We start from the raw sequence: 26240 nt of genomic DNA, 5'->3' as shown, positions 1-26240 counted from the left end.
ACACCATTCGTACCATATCTGCTCATGTGAACCTATGATTATTCTCGTTAAACATTTTCCTAGTACGCTATCACAGGGTATCGTATACACTAAGAAGGAAACGAAAATGTCATCAAGTCGTACCTATAGAGAGCAAGTCGCAACTTGACTTCGTACGACCCGGAAGACTTCTACAAAAGTGGTTCTGATAACTTTGCCCATTACTCAAACTCCGCCAGGAGACTTTCACTGACACGTTTAGACTTCTAGCCTACACGCGTCGTTGCATCACCATCTTTGACTACTCCCTTGGAGCTCTCGTTGTCTGCCATGAAGCGTTCGTAAAAGTCAAACATGCTGTCCTGCCCATCCTTTAGCATTTCATTGATGCATTGCTCGGGTGTGATGACATCGGCAATGGTCTGAATCTCTTGCTTCCATTCTTGGATATACTTTGCCTTTGGCTCGGTATGGACGACGTAGAAATGGCGATAGTCGCGACGCATGTCGACTTGCAGTCCAGCATAGTAGCGGATCATGTTTAGGTTGGCGGCTTCTTTGCTACGAGCGACTGTGTTGAAGTAATCCACAGGCTCGCATTCGGCGATGGCCCGGCGCTCGGAGAGTATGGGATATTTGTCGGCTACAGCGCTTAGTGGAACAACCGGATCATCTTGCTCGATGTAGTTGGTTTCGGCGAGGAGCGAGTAGAGCTTGGCACAACTGCGTCAAATTTAGCAATAAATCAAATTGGGTCGAGTGTAGTGGGCGAACCTCTGCATGTCAACATCCCCAGCGTTCACATCCATTGCATGGTCTTCGCATCTCTGAAATAGATACTCCATCAACTCTGGCCGGACACACAGCCGCCACAACAAGCTGGCGTCGTCGACTTCTTGCCATGGAGCCAACGGGCCTGCGCGCCCTCTGAGACTCACTATCTTTGCGAAGAAAAGCTTGACAATTTCCAAAGCAAGTTGTGGCTTCGTCTCAAAGACTTCCTCCGTAATGTAAACGAATCCGCCAAGTGGGAAAATTTCAATGCGCTCATATTGAAGCACGGGAAGACCATCTGTCAAAGCATGGTCGTAGTCGAGACTTGGTTGAAGCCCAACCGACCAGAGACGGACGTTCTGACGAAGAACTTCGCCGAAACCGGGAAATGCTGTGAAGTATTCAACGTCCGGATGTGCCTGATATGTTTAGCATTAGTCTCACTCGCAATGTGTGATTACGCACTATAATGATGCCTGAACCTCCTTGCAAAATTTGCTGCTTGAAAACAGCCCATGCACCCTGATAGCTCGTACTAGCAACCTGGACATGGTGCAATAATAACCATCGAGTAATGATCTCCAACTCTTCAAAATGGTCTTCGGGATGGTACATTAGAAAAACCCTACTCTCAAGCAGATTGACAGCTTCCTCGCTGCCATTGCTCGCAAAAATATCCTCAAAGTCCAATGTGCAGACTGATCCTCCGGCCGTCCGCAACTGTTCGCATTTAATCTTGACCTCATTTGTGATGGGTGGAGGCGGAGGCGGAGGTGGTGGCTGAAACGAGAACTGCTGTGGTTGTCCAGATGGTATGGGAGAAGGGGTGCGTGTTGCTTCATTGGTCGTGGGTGGTTGGACGGCATCATCGATATCCATATCGTCATCCACATCTGGTATAGTATCAGATGTCTGATGGCCTTCATGTGGTGCATTTGCAACAATGCCAGTCTCTCTATGCTGGTAAGCACATTCCTGTTCTGTATTTCGACAATCGCCTCTGTTCCAGTACCAGCAAGTAAGCTGATCCGGATTTAAAGACCTCGTAGTCCTCTTCTCTTCCAGCTGGTCTTCTATACTACCAAGCTTCGGTTGCTGGTCAGGATCAATTCGTACATCGCCCATTGAGGGATCGCTATGCTTTATCCATCCAGTATTTTGGTGAGCAAAGAGACAATCCTTGGCGGATTTTCTGCAACCTTTCTGCCCGTTAAGCCAAAACGGACATGTGAGTGGTGGTTTGCGGTATTTGCCGGGTATCTTGCCTTGCATATCAGCTATAGAATACTCGCGGCCCTTTTCATCCTTATGCCTATGCATAAAGCGGCATTCCCTCGCACTTTTCGTGCAGTTTTGGCTAAGCCTCCATTGGTAACACACCTGGGGAACTTTGTCAATCTCCCAGGGTGCTAAGGGTATGTTCCCATCAGTAGACTCTTGCCTTGGAGACTCATCGTTCTGGGGCTCTTCTGCAATGATACGCCTATGAATAGGGTCACGACGAGCGTATGGATCATGGTGTGGTGCCGGCAGTTTTGGGGCGATGAGATCAGGTGGGGCATTGACGAAATTGAGAGCAGCAACATCGGGTGTGCCCTCCCTACGGGACCTCATGTCTACCTCGTGGTGTCGACGGAGTGTCTGAAAATGAGTTTTCTTTGGCAAGGCAGTAGCTTGACGAGGTTGAGGCTTGGGCTCGTTTACGATTCTGATGCCACTACTCTTTCCTGAGCTAGTTGTGGTCTTAAGGGCACTTGGCTGCGTCGCAAGAGAGACTGATCGCTTTGCAGCGCCTGAGCTCGTACTACTGGATTGCAGAGTGTCATGAGCAGCGGAGGCACTACCAGCTTCAGCGGTCGTAGGTTTACCGTTGTTACTCTTTTTTCGTTGTGTAGAAACTGTCGTCGTTTGCTTATCTCGGAAACCTGAGTCTGCTTGCGGCAGTGAAGATCTTCGAGGCTCTTGGCCCTTTGCTGGTCTTGCGAGACTTGGTTTCGTGACTGAATTCGGGTTTGGAGTAGTCGTAGCACGTTTCAATGAGGTACGGGGTGATTGAGCTGAATTTTGGATTGGCCGGCGCTCTATATTAGAACTCTCCACGCCGATGGACGTATGCCTTGTATTTTCCGACGTTGTAGCCATCTCTGCCATCAATGAGTCATCTGTCAACTCTCCTTCGGAAGAAGAGGATTCTGACTGCACTATAGGAGGCTTACGCGCTTTAGGAGGCTGTCTGACAAACAGCCCCGAGTTTTCCGTAGCAGAACTTCCCGCAAACAAGTGATTGAGTTGACTGGAGTCTGCAGCTTCTCTTTCTGCGAGAGTAGCTTCCAGAAGTGATACCTCTTGTTGGCCGTTGAGTGCTGCCTCATATTTTGCTATGTTATCTTCGCACAGTTTCTTGAAATCAACTTTTTTCATACTCGCTTTCTTTTCGTTCCATAGTTCCAACGCGGTAGTGGTTGTGGGCTCATCTGGTAGTGACGTAATCTTCTCGAAGTTGACTGCTGGTTCCCAAGTGCCTAAATCACGTCAGAGATACGCGATGGATGCTTGTCTGGAACGGAACGGTGCACGGTTTGGTCCTGTTCTTCAGAGGGACTATAGAGTTGTGAGGGGCAATGGTAGAATACTTACACCTTCAAGGCTGGTTAGCTTGATTCAACTACACCACGAGGCAGACCTACTCCTCAAGTGGATAATTTTCCCATTTGGTCAAGTACTTTGTAGCCGCGCCGAACGGATGCACATCCCAGGCGTCTTGCCACTTCTCCGCCAGAATACATTCTACGTCGTATTCTTCCTCGAGCTCGTCTTCATCAGGGTGCAGTGACATTCTGGCGAACGCTATAGAGGTGAATGGCTATGCCAGCTTCTGATTGGTTAAGGGCAGTAGCAGACAACGCGTGAGGTCTTTCTCTGATTACGCGTCGGGTCGCTGCTGTCATTCGGGTTGCAACAAGAAACTAGAGGGCAACTGTGTCTACCTAGGTGCATGTCCAAAGGCGAGATGTTTGCGGCGACGCAAGCAGACATGGAGGTGTTGGAATGAGCGAGGGCGCGGAGACTAGCGCCTCGCTTACCTAAGAAGGCATAGGCTTGTTCGCTCCTGGGGTGCTGGCTGGTGCTTTGACGGTGGAGCAGCGACTCCTCGAGGCAGCGAGATAGCGCAGTACTTGGCCACTACCCACGACGACCTGATTCTGAGCTTTTCTGCTTGCCTTGATACCCCAAAGATATCCAGGCTCTGCTTTCACGACTCTCGCCGACACATCGACTGAGACTTCCACCTCCCCACCTGCCACTTCCCCACCTACCGCAACAATGGCGAACGACGAATATGACGTGAGTCTCCGTACGACAGCGGCCCTATGTGTTCTTGCATACTGATGATAGTGCACATAGTTTCTTTTCAAGGGTACCTACTTTCCCCCTACCTTAGTCTTCCTGGTCTCGTCGCCCGCTAACCCCCGCAGTGGTGCTCATCGGAGACTCTGGTGTCGGTAAATCCAACCTATTGAGCCGGTTCACGCGCAACGAGTTCAACCTCGATTCCAAGTCGACCATCGGCGTCGAATTCGCTACCCGCTCCATCCAAGTTGACGCCAAGACCATCAAGGCCCAGATCTGGGATACCGCCGGCCAGGAGCGATACCGTGCCATCACCTCTGCATACTACCGTGGCGCGGTCGGCGCTCTGCTTGTCTACGACATCAGCAAGCACCAGACATATGAGAACGTGACGAGGTGGCTGAAGGAGCTACGCGACCATGCTGACTCCAACATCGTCATCATGCTCGTGGGTAACAAGAGCGATTTGAGGCATCTGCGGGCAGTGCCAACAGAGGAGGCCAAGCAGTTTGCAAGTACGTTTACTCATCCTGTGACAGTGGCGTCTGCATAGATACAGCCTTCGACATGTATGCTGACACTCTCCGCAGGCGAGAACAACCTTTCCTTCATCGAGACGTCTGCCTTGGACGCCAGCAACGTCGAGCTTGCCTTCCAGAACATTCTCACAGGTACGTTACTCTACTATAAACAACAAGTAGCAGCGACAACAGTGGTTGGCGCAAAGCTTGGAGTGACATTGGTTGGCCCAAGTGGACATGTGTTTACACCGCCACTTTTGTTGACACTTCAGCCGCAAATATCATTAGCATGAGCCGTTGCTAACACTGCTCCAGAAATCTACCGCATCGTCTCAAGCAAAGCGCTCGACCAGGGCGAAGGTAGCGGCCCCGTCCTCGGCAACGACCGCAAGGTGCTCGAGATCAGCAAGTCGGCCGACGCGGAGCAGAAGAAGGGATGCTGCTAGACGATAACGAAAATCTACAAATACTCTTCACCTACAATCTGTTTGCGCCGGGTTGCAATGCATGTTTTGGCGAAGCAGCGAGGGGGGGAAAGCTCGGATATGGCGAGCAGGACTACGATACAATACGCTTCACGTTTAACGCGTGGGATACAAGACGAGATGATGCAAATGCCCAAACTTGGCGTCCAGGAAGTCGCTCACTTTACGTCTGCTTTGTCTCTACAGGTGTCAGGGTCTCTGCTTGGTTTTGCATGCTGCGAGGAGTATCTCCTTTGTTCGGTTCGGGGCTGGAGGCGGTAATGCGAATAGCGGCTGTATGTACGGCGTGATTGCAATGTCAGCTCATGTTCAACTTGCCTCCTGGTATTCGCTTTATTCATCGCTTTTCGGACTCTGGATGTTGCAAATGGCTGACGCGTCAGCAAAGTCCTGGAGCGGCCGTTGTATCACATATGACGAAGTAGATCGACGGCTCCTAGTTTTGATCGGTCATCTCGGCGAATCGAAGATTCTTGATGTTCGGCATGTAATTCGGTCCTTTGTGCATCTTCATCAGTATAGTCAGGATTCCTTCTGACTCGCTGGTCAGGATGCTTGCTTGTAACACTTGGTACGGGAGGAGAGATTCATCAGAATGTAACAAATAGATTCGTAAATGCTCATGAAACGCCTATACCCCTTCTTCCATTCATGTCGTTAGGCCGCCAAGTATCCTCCGCTTTGGTCCCTGGGGGCAGGTAATGCGAGCCCTGTTCAGACGTCCTACGATAGCCCGAACTACCAGAATCATCATGTCTTTTCTCTTCTCTTGATTCGTGAAAACCGGGCATTGGATACGCTCCAGTATCCGGTATGGATGATGGACTGGCAGTGTAGACTGGTCGTGACTTGACATCTGTGGCCAATGGGAGTAGGGAACCGCTGTTCTTGGACTGCAGGGCCTTTGCGCGTTTATCTGCTTTCGCGGCGTCGTGCGTGCGGTCGTAGAGATATAGACCCACGAATGTGAGCACAAAACCAAACGCTTGGACTTTTGTCATGGGTTTGCCGAACCAGACAACAGCGAACACAATGACAAAGACGCGCTTGATTAAGCTGGCAACCGAGTAAGTAACTGGTGACACCATAGATAGCAAAACAAAGGCTACAATGTTCTGTCCAAAATGGAAAGTGCCGTTGAAAAGAAACTCGAGTAGCAGACGCCCGTGATCTAAAGCTTCAGGGTGGTCTGATAGCTCGATAGAAGCGTCATGCAGAAAGTCAAAGATAAGAGTAAACCCTTCGGACCAAAGCCAAAGTGGAAGAGTAAAGAGAAAGGCTAGGCCAGAGGAATAACAGAGGAGGTTCAGTTTATCTGGTTTGGTGAACTTGTTCGGCGGGAGGCCGTCTTTCTCAGCAGCTGCGGCGTCGTTGAAGATTTGTTTGGAGACGATGTTCTGAACGACGAAGAGGATGGCGCTGGCAAAGGCGGACATCAGGCCGATCAGATTTGCATTGAAATCGGCCGAGCATGCCAGTATGACTCCTAGGGTGAGTGGGATGAGAGAAAGGTATGTGGGTAGCGAGTACTGGATCTTGAAGAAGATGCTGTATGCCATGACCGTCAGGAGCGGCGAAAGTCCCTTGATAGTGTGTACCAACGAAACAGGTATCCTTGACGTAGCATCGGCGCTCAGAATGTGTCCGCCGATCTGGAAGCATGTCAAGGGCAGCGTCGCCATGATCAGCTCCTTGGATGGGGCACGAATGCCGTACTTCAGGAAAGGCATCGTCTGTTTTAGGCGTGGGTATTTCCTAGCGAACATGGCGAGTATCAAGCACCAACCGGATACGAAAGCGAATTGGACGGTCGTGAGGGTAATGGGCTTCGGTAGGGCGGTCAGGATGGCCTTGGAAGACATGTTGGTGAAGATGGAGGTCATGTACCACACACCGCAGAGCACCTGCGCCTGTTAGCCATAGGCCATAGCAAACCATACGTATCGCGACCTACAATGAGCTTTGGCGATAGTGGGGCCTTGAGCGCGTCTGCAAGTTCATGCGCATTCTGGCTGACACTGCCCTTTCGCGTCCGTATAGTCCTGAAGGCCTCTGACAGGCTCTTCTGTCGTCCATGTCTGTTTGAAGAGGTCGACGCTGAGCCGTTGATGCCCCCGAATCTAGCCTCTTTGCGCGGATGCCACCTGTCGCCTGGTATCGTACTGCCATTCGTCTGCGCTGCATGGCTAGGACTGGCAGAGCGCGACGACGTGTGACCGTATATGTGGTCTTCCTCGGGCGTGGGCAGTAGATCGGGCTGGAAAGCGGGAAACTTGAAGGTAGCGTTGGGACTCGGGTCCCGCGCCAACGGAGGCGTCATGACGACTGCGGGATGCAAGGTGGTTGGGGTGTCGTAGATGTATTCGCTACGCCATGGGGAGGGAACCGATGCTGCAGGCGACTTGTACTATATGCGCGGAACCGTGGCGCACTCCTGCTACATGTACGAGCACAAGGGTGGCACAAGCAGCGGTAGCGATGGAGGGGTACCGTGGATCGTCGCGAAGGATTATTCCAAGAAGCGTGGTGTTGAAGGCAAGCGTCGCAATGGATCCGTAATTAGCGGAGAATTGTCTGGTTAGTGACATACGCGTTCCGGAGGCGGTTCGGATCTGATAGCTAGGGCAGGAGGCGACAGGGATTCCAAACCACCGGCCATCGTCAGCCAAGCTCTGTCCATGAACCCTTCACCACCTGCTATGTCCGGTAGAGATCTTCTGCCGCGATAACGTTGCTTTTCAAAAGCGCCATCTCTCCCTCTCGTCATGTATCGAGCCTCTGTATACAACAGAACATGTTCGTTCCGATGAGCCGGCCGTCGCTGCCGCACCTACTCTGTACTTTCCTGTTCCTGCTGCAATTGGGTCGTGCTACGGAACATGAGCCGCTCGTGGCCCCACTAGCAAGCCGACAGGAGAGTGCCTCCTTGTTTTCCTTCAGCGATACATGGCACGTCCTGGGGCCTTTTCAGATGGGAACTCGAGGTACGTCATCGCCCACGTAGCCTGGAGACGATATACCGACATTTTGTAGAGGCGACATGGGGCGCAGATCCACTCGAGTACTATGGCGGCTTCAGAAACCTCCAATATGACCCCAAAGCAACATTCCGAAGCTCATTGCCCACTAACGGAACCGCATCGTGGAATGTCACCCAAGCCTTGAGGACCATGAGCGATGCTACGTCGGCCAACGCCTCCTTGAGTGTGACCTATTCAAACGTTGACTGGGACTTCCTGAAGGTCGTATATGGATGGGCTGCCGTGCAATATCAGGCCTGGGCTCGTGGCGAACTTCACGTCGGCGGCAACGAGACTCAACACCTAGTCTTACACACAGATACTATTCTGGAATTCTGGGTGGATGACCAGCACTACTTTGGGGGAGATTTCTATACTTATCGCAAGGCGCCTCCTGTTCTGCATCTCCAACCTGGCTCGCACAGAATTGACATTCGTCTAGCTCGCGACGTGAGAGCTTTTGGTGGTATTCTAGAGCCTACCATTGATGTTGTTGTTGACGTGCAAAAGGCCATAGGATCTTTGGAGCTTGCAAAACCTGGTATTCTAGTGTCCGATGTCGTCGACGGAAAGCTTGCCTCGTCAATTGGATCAGTGTACTTGAGAAATACCGGGGAAGAGAAAATTGAAATCCTGAGCATTCAGCACTCAAGTGTGAGCCTTTATGTCTCTTTCGCGGAGTTGGCAATGGGCGCGCAGTCATTGTTACGCAAAGATACTGATATTGCTGACCAGGGAAATCCTAACACGTCGAGTGACTCGCATATGTCCAACATTATTGTTCCTGGTCAAACGAAATCCATCGCCTTCAATATCACTCTCCATGGTAGCAACACTTCATCTGTGGATTACGATATTACATATAAGACAGTTGGTGGTACGCGCCAAAACATCCTACGTGCGTCCCAAACTCTGAACCATATCGGTCTTTACAGACCCCACAAGGTCACATTCCTCCACCCTGGTGGCATGGCTTCGTACGCCATGCTTCGACCCCCAGCAAAAAATGCAACATGCCCATCAGGACAATTAAAACTACCCGTATTGCTGCAACTCCACGGAGCAGGCCTCGAGGCTGACAACCCTATGGTTACTGGCGCCCTGGATCCGGTTTCTGACCTCTGTGCTTGGGTACTGTTTCCTACTGGTGTCACACCGTGGTCCGGTGACGACTGGCACAACTGGGGTTTCGCCGACGTTGAAGCGGCAATTGCGGCAATTCCAGACTGGATCGACAACAATCGCTGGACAGGCTATGATGTTGATACGAACCGTTGGATAGTCTCAGGACATTCCAATGGCGGACAGGGTACTTGGTTTGCCCTTACTCATAGACCTGACAAAGTGCTCGCTGCAGCACCAGTCTCCGGTTACGCCAGTATCCAGATGTACGTGCCATATCACCTGTGGCAAGCTGCAGATCCTGGTCGCACAGCGGTCGTCAGTGCATCCATCAACAGCTATCGTCATGAGATGCTTATGCCCAACGCGCATGGCATACCCGTTCAACAACAGCATGGTGAAATTGACGACAATGTTCCAGCATATAATTCCCGCCTACTAGTAGAACAGTTATTCCGCACTGGAGTTAGCCCTGGTGTCACTGGAGCCAAAGCCAGATACAACGAAGTGGCAGGACAAAATCACTGGTGGGATGGTGTCATGACAACACCCGAGTTAGTAGACTTCTATTATACCCAGACAAAGAATGACGATACTCTGCCGCGGAAGATGGAGCATTTCCTCATCTTGATCGGCGATCCTGGAGACATGGGTAGTAAGAATGGGATTCAGGTAAAACAGTTAGAGGACCCAGGACGCTATGGCAAGGTTGGTGTTCGAGGGCACGTTATCAAGACGTCCAATGTCCGAAGTCTTGAGTTTAATCCCACCATCTGGAGGGAGTCGGTCACAATCGATGGGAAGGACTTGAGTCTAGCTGAGACAATAGCGGCGACTGTCTCTCCCATCAGTGTTTACAAGTCAGATGATGGCTGGACCATCGGCACACGTACTACAGACTCCACGCGACCTGAGAGGACTGGCCGACAGCTGGGCTCTATGACCGCTATCCTTCGTACCCACGGGCCATTCGTCATTCAGCACCCAGGCTCTGCTAATTCATCTCGCCTTGCGTTGCAGGTTTCACGCAATTTACACCAGTATTTCCAAGCAAACACTTACATTCTTTCCTCCGCATTAGATCCTCCTTCTCTGAACCTCACTGGCAACATCATCACTTTAGCAACCGGCTCCAGTCTCGAGGCTAGTCAGACGGATTTCCCAATCCACGTCGGAAAGTCCGGGATCACCATACGGGGTTACCGGGGACAAGCACATCGATACGGCCAGGAAGCTAGAGCTGCTGCATTCTTGCGACCACTTGCAGGCGAGCGTCTTGAGCTTGTCGTTTGGGGTGCGGATGATGAGGGGTTACGACAAGCGTCTCGGATTGTCCCGATGCTGACGGGTGTCGGACAGCCTGATTTTGTGGTCTTCAGTGAAAGCGCAAAGTGGAAAGGTATCGAGGGCGTGTTAGCCATGGGCTTCTTTGACTCTGACTGGGAGGTCACTCCAAGTAGTATCATAGAAAGCGAATGAGCGATACAGGGATCCAAGCCTAAAGAGGCAGTATCTGGTTGCGGGTAGCAAAGGCTCAACATTTCTCGTTGGGCTTGTGAGGTGCATATTCTGTACTCTAGGGCTACGGTGAGCGCAATGTCTCAGGAAGTAGGTAGATCTGATTCAGTCCCGACAGTCGAACCTTTCGTATTCTGTGCGGAATCAGTCTTTTCGGGCACGATGCTCTTTCCGTTTGCTGGTGAAGACGAATGCGGAACGTCCCGACGCGACGCGCCTCCCTCTAGTTGCGCTCACCTAGTCTGCTGAGAAGTTTCCATTGCTGTCACCCCACTACTCCGACTCCTCTTGACTTCGCTTCAGTCTCTTCCTTCTACCCTGCTGTCGTTCTTTCCTCACGACGACACCTTCTGCGATCTTCTGATTTATGTGCATTTGAGCTGTTCTCTCGTCGCTTCTGCATCTACTTTGGCTATATACGTCGCCAAACGAGCTGCGCTGAGCCTTCGTCCTGCATATTATCTGCACATTTGCCCAATAACCCCAGATTTGTTTCAAACCGCCTTCGGAACTGCAGTCTTCACCATATAGCTTGGAGACAACTGCTGCCTCCCGGATCTAAACCATCTACCCACACTTCCAAGCTCTACTACCATGAGCTTCAACATAACTTCCGACGGTTCTCCTACACCCCGCAAGAGCCCCAATCGATTCGCCATGGCCGGAGACCTTAGGATTGACACTTCGCCAGAGGTACTGGGCCAGGCGGTAGGCAGCATGAGCCTGAACCAATACCCATTTGCCTTCCAGCGTGCTTTTGGCTCACCGTTGACATGCAATACACAGGGCATGAAGCGACCACTCGGTCCTTATACCCTGGGCAACCAAATACCGCTGCAACAGCACAGCTCGTTCGACGGCTATAAGGTCAGTCAAACTAGCGTCTATTATAGGCTCACCGTCACCATCTTCTATAGCGCCCAAACTGACCTATACAGAAGCCCAAGATGGAAGCTCACGAAGAGTCGGCTGTCATGGACTCGCTCCTACAGCGGCTGAACGGTCGCTCTCCTCCGCAAGACCCATACAGCTCGTCCAGTGGATCCATTCCCATTACGCCGGCGACGGACGAGTTCACATCTACCCCACCTACCGAGATGGACAGCTCCATTGTCCTCGTCGAGGCCAGCGAATTGCAGAAGCTGAAGCTGGAATTACAGGAGGCTCGCAACGAAGTCAACCGCGTCAACCAGGAGATGCACAGTCACCATGTAGCCCGGTCAACCATGGAGCACCTGAGCCAATCGTCTGAGGCTGATTACAGCTACCCGGGCGATGTCACTGAGCAGACTCTCACGAGTTTGCAGAACAAGTTTAATGCCTCTACCAGGAGCAACTACGGCTGGGGCAATGAAGCTGCTCGTCCGGCCTACACCGGCAGTAATAGCTTCGGACCCCCATATCAGGCCCAGACGCAACCTCAGGTCCAGCCCCGACCACAACCCCCACAGTCAGGCTATCGCCGCAACGGTTTCTTGAATGAACCTACACACTTCCCTCTCGACCAGAGCTTCCGCAGCAATGGTATGTCCACCAGCTTCAATGCTGGCATGGGTAACGGCATGCCGAATCCCATCGGCATCGGCAATAGCTTCAACAACAGTATGGGTGTTGGCATGGGCAACGGATTGAGTAACCCACCTAGCCGACCTAGTTCAGCCTTCGATTCAGGCTACAACCAGTACGCTATGCCACCCATGTATCCCATAGGCCATCCAGCTCCGATTCGCACCATGGCCAGCAGACTATCGCCTGACGCAAATGAGTTCAACGTCCAGAACAGCATGGGGCCATCACCATGGAACTCCCAGGTCAGTCATCACCACGACATATCGAACCTTGGTATTTACTGACATGGCGTAGACCCAAAGTGAGGCAGGTACTTCACAGTACGTCCCCTCAGTTGAACCGATGAATTATCGTCGCCTATTGGACCGCAATATGAGCTGCAACTGGAAATACATTGTCGATAAGATCATCTGCAACAACGACCAGCAAGCATCTATCTTCCTTCAACAAAAGCTCAAAGTAGGCACACCGGAGCAAAAATATGAGATCGTGGAGGCCATCATCTCTCAAGCCTACGCTCTAATGGTTAACCGTTTCGGCAACTTCCTGGTACAGCGCTGCTTTGAGCATGGTACGCACGAGCAAGTTATTGCTATTGCCCAAGCCATCCGCGGAAATACTCTTGCTTTGAGCATGGACGCGTTCGGCTGCCATGTCATCCAGAAGGCCTTCGACTGTGTTCCGGAAGAGTACAAGGCAACCATGGTCCATGAGCTACTTCGCCGCATTCCAGAGACTGTCATTCACCGATACGCATGCCATGTCTGGCAGAAGCTCTTTGAACTCCGTTGGAGCGACTCCCCACCCCAGATCATGCGTTATGTCAACGAGGCTCTGCGCGGCATGTGGCATGAAGTCGCATTGGGTGAGACAGGTAGTCTGGTCGTACAGAACATCTTCGAGAACTGTCTTGAGGAAGACAAGGTATGTTGAGATACTACTAAGCATGTATTACCATCAGTGCTAAATCGAAATAGCGTCCCTGCATCAACGAAGTGCTCGCAAGTATCGATGTCATCGCTCATGGTCAATTTGGCAACTGGTGCATCCAGCATATCTGTGAGCATGGCGCGCCTGCTGACCGTAGTCGTGCCATCGATCATATTCTCCGTTTCAGTACAGAGTATAGCATGGATCAGTACGCTTCCAAAGTTATTGAGAAATGCCTCAAGATTGGTGGTAATGAATTCCTGGATCGGTATCTGGACCGCATATGCGAGGCTCGCCCTGATCGTCCGCGTATGCCCCTTATCGACAGTAGGTTCCAGGTTACTCTCTCGGTGTGAATGGTTGCTAACTCTTCGAAGTCGCTGGTGATCAGTTCGGCAACTATCTCATACAGTATGTCTTGACAAACAGTGGCACACAACATCGCGAACTCGTTGGTGGTCACATTCGCAAGCACATGGTCTCTCTTCGCGGCTCTAAGTACGGATCTCGCGTAGCCATGCTCTGCTGTAACCCTGCTCTTGCGACGCGCCCAGGACCTCCAGCAGGTATGCTTCCCCGCTATGGCAACCCCGCACCGCGCCCCAGTTTTGGCGCTTTCCGTTGAAGGCATGTTTTCCAATTCACATGTCTTCGTCCACATGCGTATCGTTGGGTATTATCAGCCAGTGCACCGCTCGCTCGATCTCGTAAAAGGTATCGTGGATATGCCCAAAAGCTAAGATCAATGTCGAAAAAATTGTCGAAAACCATTGGCTTAAGACGAAAATACGCATTTCCTACAGTTGGCTGGGATAACATCGATTCCTGCACACCTTATTTCGACAGATCCTTTCTTGTTTATCCTAGCATTTTCATCGGGCCTGAAATACTTGGTAGCGTTAGCGTGGGACAGGCTGGAGAAGACGATATGGTGAACAGTCAACTGAATTGTACCTACATACTTATCCATCTTTCCGAAGCAGGCTGATTCAACGGTAATACAGTTACGGTAATGCTACCATCTGATGTATGCACTCTTCGATGGAATGGAAGCTTAATAGACCTCACCTCTAATGTTGACTGTGATGCCTCAGGAAGGGTCACTAGCATTACCGTGCTGTCGGAAACTGATACATGAACATTAAAAACAGGAGTTGCCACTCATTTTGTTGTCAAGGTCAATGTGCGGAGCCGCTCGGTGAATCGTGGAGTTCATGCGGGTTTCGGTGGCAACTCGGACACGGTCGGAAAGGTGTTTTGCACGTGTCGGTAGAACAAATTTCGAGCTTTGCAAAGAACTATGAGCCCTTGCATCAGGTACCACGTTCTGGAAAGGCCGGACGACCATGTGTTGAGGAGAAGGAAGGTTGGCCGCAGCTCTGCAAAGTGTGAGCAGTGCGAGCGGCGAGCGGCGAGCGGCAACTGAGGAGATGCCGCTTCGGCGCAAAATCCGAACAGCATGCGACGTGCGACATCTTGCCGACAAGGAGCAAACCAGGGATGCATTGCTCACAAGCTTACAGAGTCTTACTTAGCGGCTACTTGCATATTGGAGTCAAGGGTGAGTAACGCGTAGGATGATGCATTTTCGGAGATACTTGGAGGAAGAACATGTTGGAAGCATGTGATGATTGGTCGCATGACGCTGGAAACGCATCCCGTAACGGGGCAAATATTCTTCATCCAGTACCAATACGCGAGCAATGAAGCAAGAGCAGATTAAATCGCTAAAGAAGGTTTGCTCAATCGATCATGCATCGGTGACCTGATCTCAGCGCGCACGATAATCGGCCCAGCCTGGAGGATGTAGGGCTAGGCAGGGCCTGCCGAAGGCACTTACCTCATCATCATAACCCGCACATGTCAACGTGGGTCTAGCGGCGCCGGAAGTTCGGCGACGTCACCATGGTGTAGTTTTGAGCGTTGCGTTATCTTTTATTAAGTCGCCGCATGCGCCGTCATATTTTATATGTAATTCCAGACTCCGTACACGTACTCATCCAAGTTCCCCAACACCTGGTGTAACCAAACGTCAAGTTTTCAACAGCCGCTAAACTCTCACGACAAACCAACACACTTGCACCCCAAATCAAAGCAATTTCCACTTAAGACAAAATGAAGGTTCTTACCAAGGAAGAGGAGGAGGCGCATTACAAGTAAGATTCACGCATGAACGGCAATTGTGGAAGTCGTACTGACAAGTTGAAGTGCCACAGTCAAGGGCGGATCAATCGGTGGTATCATTGGTACGGCGGTAGGCGCTGCAGGTGTCATGGCTGCGAGTAGAAGATACCACTCCTTCAGAGCGCTCACCGTCCCGTTCCGAGCTTTCTTGGTCGCTTCAACAGGAACATTCGTTGGTGAGTTCCCGCACGCCACACTGTAAGACTCCAGAACTCGTATCCTAACAATGCTACCCCACAGCTGTCATTGCCGCCGATCGAGCCTCTGCAGCATACGATATCGAACACACACCCGAAAAGAAGCGCCAAGTTGAACGCGAGAGGGAGCGCGAAGCCCTCTACGAACAGAACAGAACCGCTTTCGAGCGTGCGAAAGACTGGGCGACCGAAAACCGATACCCACTTCTCTTCGGTTTCTGGATTGCCTCCATGGCTGGCTCATGGCACATGGTCAACCGCAACCCATACCTGAGCGGATCACAAAAACTAGTGCAGGCGCGTATGTACGCACAGGGTGGCACACTGGCGGCGCTGCTAGGCAGCTTTGCGATTGAGGGTGCGGATGCAGCGAAGGGCAAGGGAAGGTGGGAGACAATCAGGGTTATTGACCCGAATGATCCCGAACACAAGCATGTTATTGAGAAGAAGATCCATCACGAGAGATACGCTGGCGAGGACCAGTGGAGAGGTATGTGCACGTTCTTTGGATTGTATATTGGAAACAGCGAGCTAATTCAATAATGCAGAGATGGTAGAGGCCGAAGAGCAACGCGAGAAGGAGCGCAAGGCTGCTGCAGCAGGCAAAGAGCACCAGGCGAAACAGCATCAGCATGCTGCTGACAAGAAGGAGGAGAAGGCCGAGAAAGAAGAAGACCAGAAGAAGAAGAACAAGGCTTAAGCATGGGTTGACCTCATTTCCCACACCGACTCACGACGACCTCGAATACCTCCATTCTTCCGATCGGCCCCTAGTTCGGTCTATCCCTTGTCTTTTAAGAGCTCCATCATCATTATTGGCGTTTGGATGAAAATCAATCTGCGGCCCTTCTCCTTGTACCTATTACGTCTGTATGATTAGGGCGTGTCCTGGTGGCTGGATTGCGAAGTGGCGTCCGCGTTGTATGCAGATATGAGCGCATTTTATCGTACCTATGGAAATCAGTTTTCATGCCATGTTACTGTGCCTGAGGGGTGTTTCATCACACTTGCGCAATTCTGTGTAACTTTTGCGTGTTATTGATTTTGTTTTGCCCAGCCCTACAGCCTGCACACGATCAATTCTCAGGGTCCATCATGACGTCTGCGTTCCTGGGTTGGTGCATCAAGCACGTCACATGCTTTCGTGATGAAGCTAATAGGTGCATACATGCTGTAGGACTCCTCGTTTCATGTGAAAAGTAACTGCTTACCGGGATTCTACTTTTACTGAGATTACGAGTACTACTACTACTTCAACCTCACTTTCACCCTTGTACCCTGGTTAGAGTCAAGCAGTCGGCTCTACCCGGTTCGAGCAACACAGATATGAGCCAATCGGATATACCACGAACGCTGGAGTCAATATCGCAGACGCTCATACCGAACACCAATCTTGTTCATCCACCCAAAAAACCTCAAGATGCACAACTTACAGCGACCATCGCAGACTTACACGTCCATCCTACTATCGAGACACTGTTGCATATCCTGAACCACGATTTGCCCTCTGCACACTTCCTAGTGCGGCACATGCAGGCACCGCCAGCTGTGGAAGGAATGTTGCTCCATGGTATCTTGCACCGTGCGGAAGGCGACTTTGACAATGCAAGAGCATGGGTGGGCGACGTGGCAGACGCATGTGAAGGTTACCAGCCCAAGCACAAAGAAGAAGGTCAGAAGCTGGATGCTGAAGTCGCGAAGCAAGTTGGCAGCAACTCTTCCATCTCTGCTTCGCTCATCGAGTTCGTCTACGGCGACCAGGAGCCTAAGAGTCTGATTGACGCCGTTGAAGAGTATCGAAGCAAGAAGAAAATTGACAGGGCAAATGATGAGGATGGTATCGAGAACAGGATAAGGGCCGAGGCGGAGAAGGTGCTGGAGTGGTGCAAGAATAAATTTGGAGACGGAGTGTTTGATGATGCGACAAAGGCATGGGTTAAGAATAGCGAGGAGATTAGCAAGATTAGCGGAGACATGGTGAGTGGCGGAAAGGGACATAGGAAGTTCTGAAAGCGTGGATAGTGTTGGTAGCATGGTGATAGAGTGGCATGTATGGTGGGGTAGATGTAATTTCTCTCCTGCTGCTGCTGGAGCTTTGCGATGAGCAAGGACGTCTAGAGCGATCGATACGGCGATCTCCCAGATTTCGGTAGCTTGTCGGTAGCTATCTAAGGACACGTTTATCTTCAGGAACCTCATGTCAAGCGATCCAGTGATAGTACCGGCGAGACGGGTGCCAAGAAAGGATGGTTTGGTCCTGCCCTCGATGGCAACGTGCATGCCCACTACCGCACACAACCAGGGTTCTGATGGCGCTTCACGGGGCAACAGCACGCGGGAATTCTGAGCAGGAATGTCTCAGAAGCCGGTATACAAGCAGGGTGAATGATGCAGCCAGATCGTCATCTGTACGGCAGTAACCACCACCTGGGCTTAAGCGAGGATGCGGGCCAGGGTGCAGCGACGAATGGCGGCGAGGCACTCGAGAAGCGGTCGGCCTGTGACATCAACGGCCAGCTTTCACCCCTAACAACGCCATATTCTTCCCGCACCACGTGCAGCTCTCGGCTGGACTGTACACGCAGAAATCATGGCCGACGAATCCCTCAAGCCCAACGGCCAGAGCCGTCCGAGCAACGTCAAACACCACACATCGCCGTCTCTCATGATGAACTCCCACTTTGCCGGTGTGGGCGAGAATGCCGACAAAGGTGCCTACGAACATGGCATCCAGGTCATTGACGAGGACAAGATGTTCAAGTATGTCTTCTGGCTGTGCAGGCAATTGGGTAGCAGAGTAGAGGGCTAATGGCAACTCGCTGTGCAGCACAAACCTATCCACATATCTCGGCATTGAGAAGGTTATCCCCTCGGGCTTCAACTACCACCTCATATCCGTCTTTGGCTCGCAGTCCACCGGAAAATCAACCCTCCTCAATTACCTCTTCGGTACCCAGTTCGGCGTCATGTCCGAGCAGGAGCGTCGTCAGACCACAAAGGGAATATGGATGAGCAAGAACAAGCGGGAGGAGGGTGGCTCCAACATGGCGGAAAATATCCTGGTTATGGATGTCGAGGGTACCGACGGCAGAGAGCGAGGAGAGGACCAGGACTTTGAACGCAAGAGCGCCCTCTTTGCGCTTGCCACGAGCGAGGTCCTCATCGTCAACATCTGGGAACACCAGGTCGGACTGTACCAGGGTGCCAACATGGGCCTGCTCAAGACCGTCTTCGAAGTCAATTTGCAACTCTTCGTCAAAGACAGCAAGTACGTTTGTCGACCACGCTAGACTCATCCCATGCTGACAGCCACGCAGGTCCACTCCCAGATCCCTCCTGTTCTTCGTCATTCGCGATCACATCGGCACGACACCCCTCAAGAATCTACAAAACACCTTGGTACAAGACCTGTCCAAGTTGTGGTCGACCATCTCAAAGCCCAACGGCCTGGAGAACTCGCGGATAGAAGACTACTTCGACTTCGCCTTCGTCGCTCTACCACACAAGATCCTACAACCGGAAAAGTTCGAGGAGGCAGTCACACAGCTTAGCACACGATTCAAGGAGGGATACAACGACCCCAGGAAGAGCGGGCTCATCGACGAGTCGACTGCACCCATCTTCCTGCCACAGTACCACAGACGGATCCCCGCAGACGGTTTCTCCGCATATGCCGAGGGCGTATGGGATCAGATTGTCAACAACAAGGACTTGGATCTGCCCACGCAGCAAGAGCTGTTGGCTCAGTTCCGTTGTGACGAGATCTCGCGTGAGGTCCTGGTTGCTTTCGACGAGAAGATCACGCCACTAGAGGACAGGCAAGCCGAAGATGCTCGGATAGGGAAGCTTTCTGTTATAGCCGACCTCGGCCCTGCCATGAGCGCCGCACGAACCAAGGTCTTCAAAGATTTCGATACGAATGCGAGCCGATACCACAAAGGCGTCTACAAGCGGAAGCAGGCAGAACTTGAAGGCAAGGTAGATTCACGGTTGAAGGCTCTGTTCCAGAAGCAACTCACAGCTGCTCACAAGTCTGGGGTGGAATCGTTCAGCGAGGCCGTCAGTGCGGCGGTCAAGAGCGGTCAAAAGAAGGGTACCTATGACTTTGCACAAATTGTCGATTCAGAGAAGAAGCAGGCACTTGCCAAGTTTGAAGAGGATGCAAAAGCCATGGCTATCGAAGGTGCGGCCTGGAGCAGTCACGAAAACGAGTTGAAAATCTACAAGAAGGAGCTCGACGACGTATCTGGCCGTCTGCGCAAGGAGGAGATGAGACGGTTGGCCACACGTATCGAGCGCTGGGTACGATCACGATTGGATGAGTCTGTCGGTCTTGAATTCAACAAGCTCGGATCCGGTCGAGGCGGTTCTGGCGCGCCCGAGCATGGGGAGCGACCTCCGACAGAGAAAGATCTGTGGGATCGTGTCTGGACCATCTTCACCGACACTGTTTCCATGGCTGAAAAGCGATTCACCGATCGCGCATCGAGCTTCGATGCTAGTTCCGACGAAGTTGAGGTCGGTCTGTGGAGGTTACGGCGCAAGTCGTGGGCTGTGCTCCGCGCAAAGATTGATGAGGAAGTTATGGAAGGTAACATCCTGTTGAAGCTAAGAGAAAACTTCGAAGACAAGTTCCGCTACGACGAGCATGGCGTCCCAAGAATATGGCGGCCCACAGACGATATAGAAGGCATCTACACCAAAGCCCGAGAGTCGACAATCACCGTCATTCCACTACTCGCTCGTTTCAAGTTGGCCAAAACATCGAGCCCTCCACCACTCGACGCCTGGATCGGCGAAGCACCCGCCTCGGTAACGCCCGCAGATGAAGACGACTTGACACCCATCGGTGGTCTAGACGATGAAGAGGGCAAGACCCTGGAAGAGGAGATGACGATTCTCTCGGACGCCAAGCAAGCCGACCTTCTTGTCCGCTTCAAGAAGACTGCAGATGGTGTCTATGTGGAAGCCAAGCGTAGCGCGATTGGTGGTATCACACAAGTTCCGTTGTACTTCTACGGCTTACTCCTCGCGCTGGGTTGGAACGAGATAGTAGCTGGTAAGTTCCCTTGTCGTCCCTTCTCTCCGCTATTTTTCGACTAACACTTCCCAGTTCTTCGCAATCCAGTATACTTCATCTTCCTCGTCCTTCTCGCTGTCGGCGCCTACGTAACCTACACTCTCAACCTATGGGGCCCCATGGCACGAATGGCCAACGCTGCATCGCAGCAAGGTCTTGAAGTTGGTAAGGAGCGTCTTCGTACCTTCCTTGAGAGCTCGGATACAGGACGCCAGGCTATGGCTATGAGCGGTGGTATGAATGACACCAGGAGACAAGAGAATGTCAGGATGGACAGGCTGAATGGGGACGGGAAGAAAAGCAAGGCTGAGGAGGAGGATTTGGATGACATTTGAGTGGGTGCTTTGCAGTGGTCTTTTGGGTAGACGCCGTTCAAGGTAGGATAAGTGAAAAGAATTGCATGCCATTGATGAGGTTGGGTTTGTGGGTTATTGATAGACTCCTAGAGGCTGGGACGACTTCGTCTCAAATCAGAAGCTGAATACTTGAGCCAGGAACTTGAGGTGTCTATTGTATAACGAGCTACCAATAGTAGCCAAAAGTTGTCACTGCATCTAAACACCGAACTTTCTGGGGTCCAAGCTACCAATTTGCGCACTCTTCACATCGCCATCCCACACAAACTCACTCAACAGCTTTCCTGTGGCAGGCCCGTTCTGAATACCCCAACACGTGTGTCCAGCACCCATCAGCAGACCCTTCACACTGGTCTTTCCGATAAGCGGACCGCTACCTCTACTTACATTCGGCAGGTAGCACGCTTGTCTTGCTGTGACCTCACCGTCTCTCAACTCCTCTGAGATAGCGGAGACCTGCTCAACGATTTCTTGACATCGGCTCTCATCACATTGAACCAGATCAGTGGATGTAGGAAGGGGCACGAGATGATCACCTTCGCCGCACGCGTAGACTTCCTGGTTCGGTCGAGCATAGATTTCTGGTGTGACGGTCTCGCCGCGTTTGCCGTTGCCGCGTGGCATATCTATTGAGGTGAAAAGTGCGTAGGCAGAGACGGGTCGCGAAGGGCGGATGGTGACACTGTGAGCACGGAGAGCTGAGATAGGCGAGGGCTTCCAGACTGTCCTCGTCCATGGGCCTGCCGTAAGGATAATGGTATCGGCGTCAAGTTTTTGCTCTTCGCCTGACTCTTTGCTCTTGTACGAAACAGACTTGACCGCGCCGTTCTCTTGCTCGATGTTGGTAGCAGAGCCGTACACAATCTTGACGCCCTTCTCTTCGGCAAGCTGTGCCATACTCGTTGTGAAATGATAAGGATGCACTTGCGCCGTCGTGAGTGGTGTACCCATTTCCTCGTAGGCCTTCATGCCATCCGCGGCCACCCAATCCAAATCTTTCGGTACACCGGCAGCACGTAGTAAACCGATCGCTTTCTGTGTTCGCTTTTGCAGGCTCACTGAGTCCTCTTTGCTCTTGCCGTTCGTCCCATCTTTGGCACCCTTGCTCTTGGCTAGAACGCCATACATGTCAACCTGACCACAGTGTACTGCTCTGTAGCCCCAACGCTCCGCGCCACCATGTTTCTCAGCTAGCTCTTGATGCAGTTTGTAACTTAGCGGAACAATGCAATTCGGGTATGCCCATAATGCTAGAAGACCACCGGCTTTCCCCGATGCACCACCAGCAATCTTAGTGGCTTCCAAAAGTGTGATGCTGTCTCTTTCTTTGTTGAAGTTTGGGTGGTGCGAAAGAAAGTATGCTGTGGTAGAGCCAATTATGCCGCCACCTAAGATCGTTAGCAAGAAACCTTCGAGATAAGTAGATTGATTGGTTCAAATTACCAATGATAACGATATTGCGTTTTTGTTGATCCGCTGCCATGATGTTTGTTAGGCGTGAAGTTGCTTTGAGCATGAAGATGTTGATGTTTTGCAAGCGTGGCGTTGGTCGTATTGCACTTTTCGGGAAGATTTAAACCGATTACTGAGATACGTCATAGTTCACATGCGTGCAAATGTTCATTAACCAGCTCTGATAACGTGCACATTATATTGGAATCGAGAAATTAATCAGCTATAGTGTAATACAATAGTGATATGAATGTCTAGACAAAGAAAGAAAATCGTACAACGGCTTTAATGGAGTTGCACCGTCTCAGAAATCTCCACCCATGTCACCCATGTCGTCGCCTCCCATATCTCCTCCACCCATATCGCCATCGTCACCATAGTTGTTCTCCACATAGGTATCGCCGCCGTCCCCGGCCATGGCCGATCCAATAAGTCCACCTGCCAGCAAACCTCCTCCTGCTCCAAGGGCCATGCCTCCCATGCCGCCGCCTCCTCCTGGACGCCTACCACCGCCCATCATACCGCCACCCATAGGCATGCCACCACCCATTGGTCGGCCATAGCCTCCTCCGCCATAGTAGCCTGCTCCACCCGCTTGGCCGTATGCTGGCTGTCCATAGCCATGCTGTTGTTGTGGATAGCCGTGCGACGATGATGAGTGTGACGAGCCAGTAGCCTTTCCAAGGATCTTGCCTAATAGACCTTTGCCTTTGCTGCCCTTGTCTTGTGTATTCGCATCGTGGTGTTGTTCTTGCGGATACGAGCTGGTGCTCTGCTGGCCATAACCGCCGTACTGCGGTGGTTGCGACTGTCCAGGCTGGTTGTAGTAGTCGTTCGACTGTCCGCGTGTATCGCTCGAGTGTCCGTTGGCGCGCGCTTGTTCTTCTTCTTGCAGCCTTCTCGCAAGCGCCTCGTCCTCGCTCGTGTTCGCGTAAGGGTTATTGCTACCGAATCCTCCCTTCTCGTTCGCGGCTGAAGGATATCCACCGACAGCGCCGCTTGCTGGAGGCGCATACCCAGGAGGAGCACCAGCGGGCGGGGCCTCGCCGGGAGGGTAGACAGGTTCGGTCGGCTTGTCCCATTGTGACTGCTTTGTGTAGACGTTGACGTAGAACCATTCGTTGTATTGCGGGTTCCAGACGGCTTTCCAGCCTTCCGGTACCTTGGGTGGGGGAGGGCCCTGTGTATCCAATTAGCCATGACCACGCATCACCATGGTTGTGACCGCCATATACATACTGGTGGTGGTGCGAAATCTGCCATTATGTGGTTGATATGCGAAAATCAGGTACCAGCTTTTAGAACGATAAAGAAGACTTTGAGACAAAGGTAGCTTCAAATCACGTATAATCAAGTAATGTCGCAATGTAAGCTGGATGGCGGGGTGATGGGCTAATAACCCAGGGCATTACGCGCGAACGGGAGCTTCGATTGAGTGCGCGTCATCGTGGCAAACGAAAGCAGCGCCACGTGCCTGCTGAGCCACAATGCGCCCTGGTGTGATCACAGATCCTGGAACATATTCCGTAGTTCCGTGTTTTGTGCGCGATGATTCGGATGGGAAAGGTGGACATGGAACGGTATTCTCTGAGAATGATGTCATTGGGTGTTCAACATGCGAACTACTCCAAGGGGAGCTAGCCCTACATCGGTACTAGTAATGATGCACAACATCATATCCATTATTTCATACGCAACTCCTAGTCTCTAACTGTGAGGTGCGTGATACCTTCATACCCTAGAGGCTACCTTGTTGCTCTTCTTTGCTCTCTCGATAAAGTCTTCGACGCTTCTCTGCTTAAGTGGCTCCTACAGGTCGGGTTCTTCTACAGGCATACAAATGCCTGCCTGTTTGTATGGCTTACCGAATGCTTCACGAACTTTTGGTGGCACTTCTTGTGCGGTATTTTATGCATTAATGACAGTGAGGGTTCCGGTAGGAAAGCTGACAAGCAATGCGGCATATGATAATGCAGTTGCTCTGTGGAAGTTGAGCATCACAGCCTCAAGCTTCGGCAGCATACCTCGCGTCTTTAGTGATGGACTCGAATCTTATTAAAGCTGCTCAATTCTTTGGCACAAGAGTGGTAATGGGTTATCAGCATAGCCCTGGAATCCTAGACTGTCATCGTTGTTGTAGGATACGCATCCCAGCTCAAGGTTCGACAGATGTCATTAGGCTAGTGAGGAGTCTAAGATTCGGAACAGTCTGATGAATGTAGGCTCTTCCTTGTATCAAAATTGTCTGCTCCATAGAGTCTCTGCCTTCGCGAGGATGCTTAAGGAAGAAGACATTGCAGTCGGATATCTGGAAGGGAAGTGGCTTAGAAAACGCGACGCGCTGGCCGTGATGACGAGCAAACAAGTAGGCATTGTTGTTGGCAGAGTGAAGAGAAGAGGGGCCGGGCGTTGCGCAAGGTTGGAGAATTGCAGAGGACTGACGGCGAAAATATGCAGGTTAGTAGCAGAACGTAGTATTGGTGTTAGGGGAGAGAAGTCAAGAGGCCATCATGCTACAGGACAACAATGAGAACCTCATTCAATAGCGCAGAACGAACAATGTGGTGGTATCCATCGACGTGTTCTTTTTTAGGTGATAGACCGCAATGAACCATGCTACAAGCATTAGAGAAGACTGAGACAGAACCCAAGGTAGATACAGACCAGGTCCGTTGGCGTAAAAAGAAGGTTGGCAGATCCAATCAGCGAGGAGATATGTGAGAAGGTCCCGGCGTATCAGTCAACAGGCCTGAAGTCACTGCAGTCGTTGGGCCAAGCTATTCGTCAAAGCATATCGCGCGTTTAACCCAGCCCACCCAGAAACGTCGGCCGTCAAGAGCGCTTCCAAGGGCGGGAGGTAATGGTCGATGTCATTTCATGAGCCTCCGGCAAGGATCAAGAAAGAGCTAAGCCACAAGCCGTACTTACGAAGAGCTTGGTGTTCGTTGTAGTGTAACCATGTATCCGCGTTCTTTTTGCACAGTCTTACCTATCAAGAAGCTAACACGGCTAGACTTCCTCCAGCATAGGCCAGAGATCCACTCTGTCGTATGTCCAAGAGCGGTATACCGGTGTAAGACCCCACTGCTTCATCTTGGGCACACAGGGTGACTCTTGAGGAAGGTATCCGAAAGCCATCTCGTATCGAGTGCTTCTATTGTGGCGCATATACCATGATTGGAGCCTGTCCGGCGGCCACCGATGCAATCCATATGCGGCTTGAGAACAATGTACCGGCATGGCGAGGGCCGCACCAAACGATGTGTTGCGGAGCCTCACGCATAGGTCTCACGCATGTTGCATTTGGGCGGAGTTCCAATGACTGATTATGGAGTCTGATCCACAGCTGCGTTGCTGACCCGAGCTTCAATTTTCCCGCACCAAGCACCAGAAAGCCGTTACAAGCTTGTCGATCTCCAGAGTGTTCATGCGTTATAGGAACTTGACGATTTAAGCACGAATATGTTTCCTCAAGATCAGTGTTCTAGTGGAACGGCATACTTGTCAGCCTCGACTTATTGTTGGGACGCATCCTACCGTGCCGCTCGGAGGACGATGGTACCAATCGATGGTGGAAATGGCGCCCGAGATGTTCCGGTGGCAGGCTCGCTTGTATGCATCTTAGCCATACGCCTCGGTAATGGCAACTTGAGACGGGATATCGACATCAATGTGGCATAGCGTTTAGGTGGTAAACAGCGC

The 26240-nt window shown here is 51.6% G+C and overlaps 10 protein-coding genes across 10 annotated transcripts; 6 read left to right on the top strand and 4 right to left on the bottom strand.

The window, feature by feature from the left end:
• Nucleotides 1-245: 245 nt before the first annotated feature.
• J4E82_000213 (uncharacterized protein) lies at nt 246-3589 on the bottom strand (the record flags this gene model as incomplete). Its single annotated transcript, XM_051726535.1, has 6 exons — nt 246-702; nt 754-1172; nt 1219-1893; nt 2134-3275; nt 3323-3354; nt 3441-3589. 6 exons carry the CDS (start codon nt 3587-3589, stop codon nt 246-248), a joined length of 2874 nt encoding a protein of 957 aa, XP_051593717.1.
• Nucleotides 3590-4077: 488 nt separating this feature from the next.
• Nucleotides 4078-5071, top strand: RAB11B (Ras- protein Rab-11B; the record flags this gene model as incomplete). Its single annotated transcript, XM_051726534.1, has 4 exons — nt 4078-4108; nt 4230-4619; nt 4695-4775; nt 4941-5071. 4 exons carry the CDS (start codon nt 4078-4080, stop codon nt 5069-5071), a joined length of 633 nt encoding a protein of 210 aa, XP_051593716.1.
• Nucleotides 5072-5730: 659 nt separating this feature from the next.
• J4E82_000211 (uncharacterized protein) lies at nt 5731-7430 on the bottom strand (the record flags this gene model as incomplete). Its single annotated transcript, XM_051726533.1, has 2 exons — nt 5731-7014; nt 7065-7430. 2 exons carry the CDS (start codon nt 7428-7430, stop codon nt 5731-5733), a joined length of 1650 nt encoding a protein of 549 aa, XP_051593715.1.
• A 474-nt stretch (nt 7431-7904) lies between these two features.
• On the top strand, nt 7905-10731 carry J4E82_000210 (uncharacterized protein; the record flags this gene model as incomplete). Its single annotated transcript, XM_051726532.1, has 2 exons — nt 7905-8094; nt 8144-10731. The coding sequence occupies 2 exons, from the start codon at nt 7905-7907 to the stop codon at nt 10729-10731; spliced, it is 2778 nt and encodes a 925-aa protein (XP_051593714.1).
• Nucleotides 10732-11364: 633 nt separating this feature from the next.
• On the top strand, nt 11365-13894 carry J4E82_000209 (uncharacterized protein; the record flags this gene model as incomplete). Its single annotated transcript, XM_051726531.1, has 5 exons — nt 11365-11637; nt 11709-12581; nt 12634-13263; nt 13317-13596; nt 13647-13894. The coding sequence occupies 5 exons, from the start codon at nt 11365-11367 to the stop codon at nt 13892-13894; spliced, it is 2304 nt and encodes a 767-aa protein (XP_051593713.1).
• A 1490-nt stretch (nt 13895-15384) lies between these two features.
• Nucleotides 15385-16350, top strand: J4E82_000208 (uncharacterized protein; the record flags this gene model as incomplete). Its single annotated transcript, XM_051726530.1, has 4 exons — nt 15385-15425; nt 15478-15629; nt 15694-16140; nt 16199-16350. 4 exons carry the CDS (start codon nt 15385-15387, stop codon nt 16348-16350), a joined length of 792 nt encoding a protein of 263 aa, XP_051593712.1.
• A 626-nt stretch (nt 16351-16976) lies between these two features.
• On the top strand, nt 16977-17660 carry J4E82_000207 (uncharacterized protein; the record flags this gene model as incomplete). Its single annotated transcript, XM_051726529.1, has 1 exon — nt 16977-17660. One exon carries the CDS (start codon nt 16977-16979, stop codon nt 17658-17660), a length of 684 nt encoding a protein of 227 aa, XP_051593711.1.
• A 580-nt stretch (nt 17661-18240) lies between these two features.
• Nucleotides 18241-21065, top strand: SEY1 (Dynamin-like GTPase that mediates homotypic ER fusion; the record flags this gene model as incomplete). The annotated part of the gene is made up of 4 exons (XM_051726528.1): nt 18241-18410; nt 18478-18918; nt 18968-20709; nt 20764-21065. The coding sequence occupies 4 exons, from the start codon at nt 18241-18243 to the stop codon at nt 21063-21065; spliced, it is 2655 nt and encodes an 884-aa protein (XP_051593710.1).
• A 219-nt stretch (nt 21066-21284) lies between these two features.
• Nucleotides 21285-22602, bottom strand: J4E82_000205 (uncharacterized protein; the record flags this gene model as incomplete). The annotated part of the gene is made up of 2 exons (XM_051726527.1): nt 21285-22474; nt 22530-22602. The coding sequence occupies 2 exons, from the start codon at nt 22600-22602 to the stop codon at nt 21285-21287; spliced, it is 1263 nt and encodes a 420-aa protein (XP_051593709.1).
• Nucleotides 22603-22842: 240 nt separating this feature from the next.
• J4E82_000204 (uncharacterized protein) lies at nt 22843-23801 on the bottom strand (the record flags this gene model as incomplete). The annotated part of the gene is made up of 2 exons (XM_051726526.1): nt 22843-23718; nt 23778-23801. The coding sequence occupies 2 exons, from the start codon at nt 23799-23801 to the stop codon at nt 22843-22845; spliced, it is 900 nt and encodes a 299-aa protein (XP_051593708.1).
• Nucleotides 23802-26240: the final 2439 nt, after the last annotated feature.

Source organism: Alternaria postmessia (genome assembly GCF_024291825.1).
Source record: "Alternaria postmessia strain BMP 2775 chromosome Unknown scaffold_1, whole genome shotgun sequence".
Classification (NCBI taxonomy): domain Eukaryota; kingdom Fungi; phylum Ascomycota; class Dothideomycetes; order Pleosporales; family Pleosporaceae; genus Alternaria; species Alternaria postmessia.
This window is presented reverse-complemented; position numbering and strand designations above follow the sequence as displayed.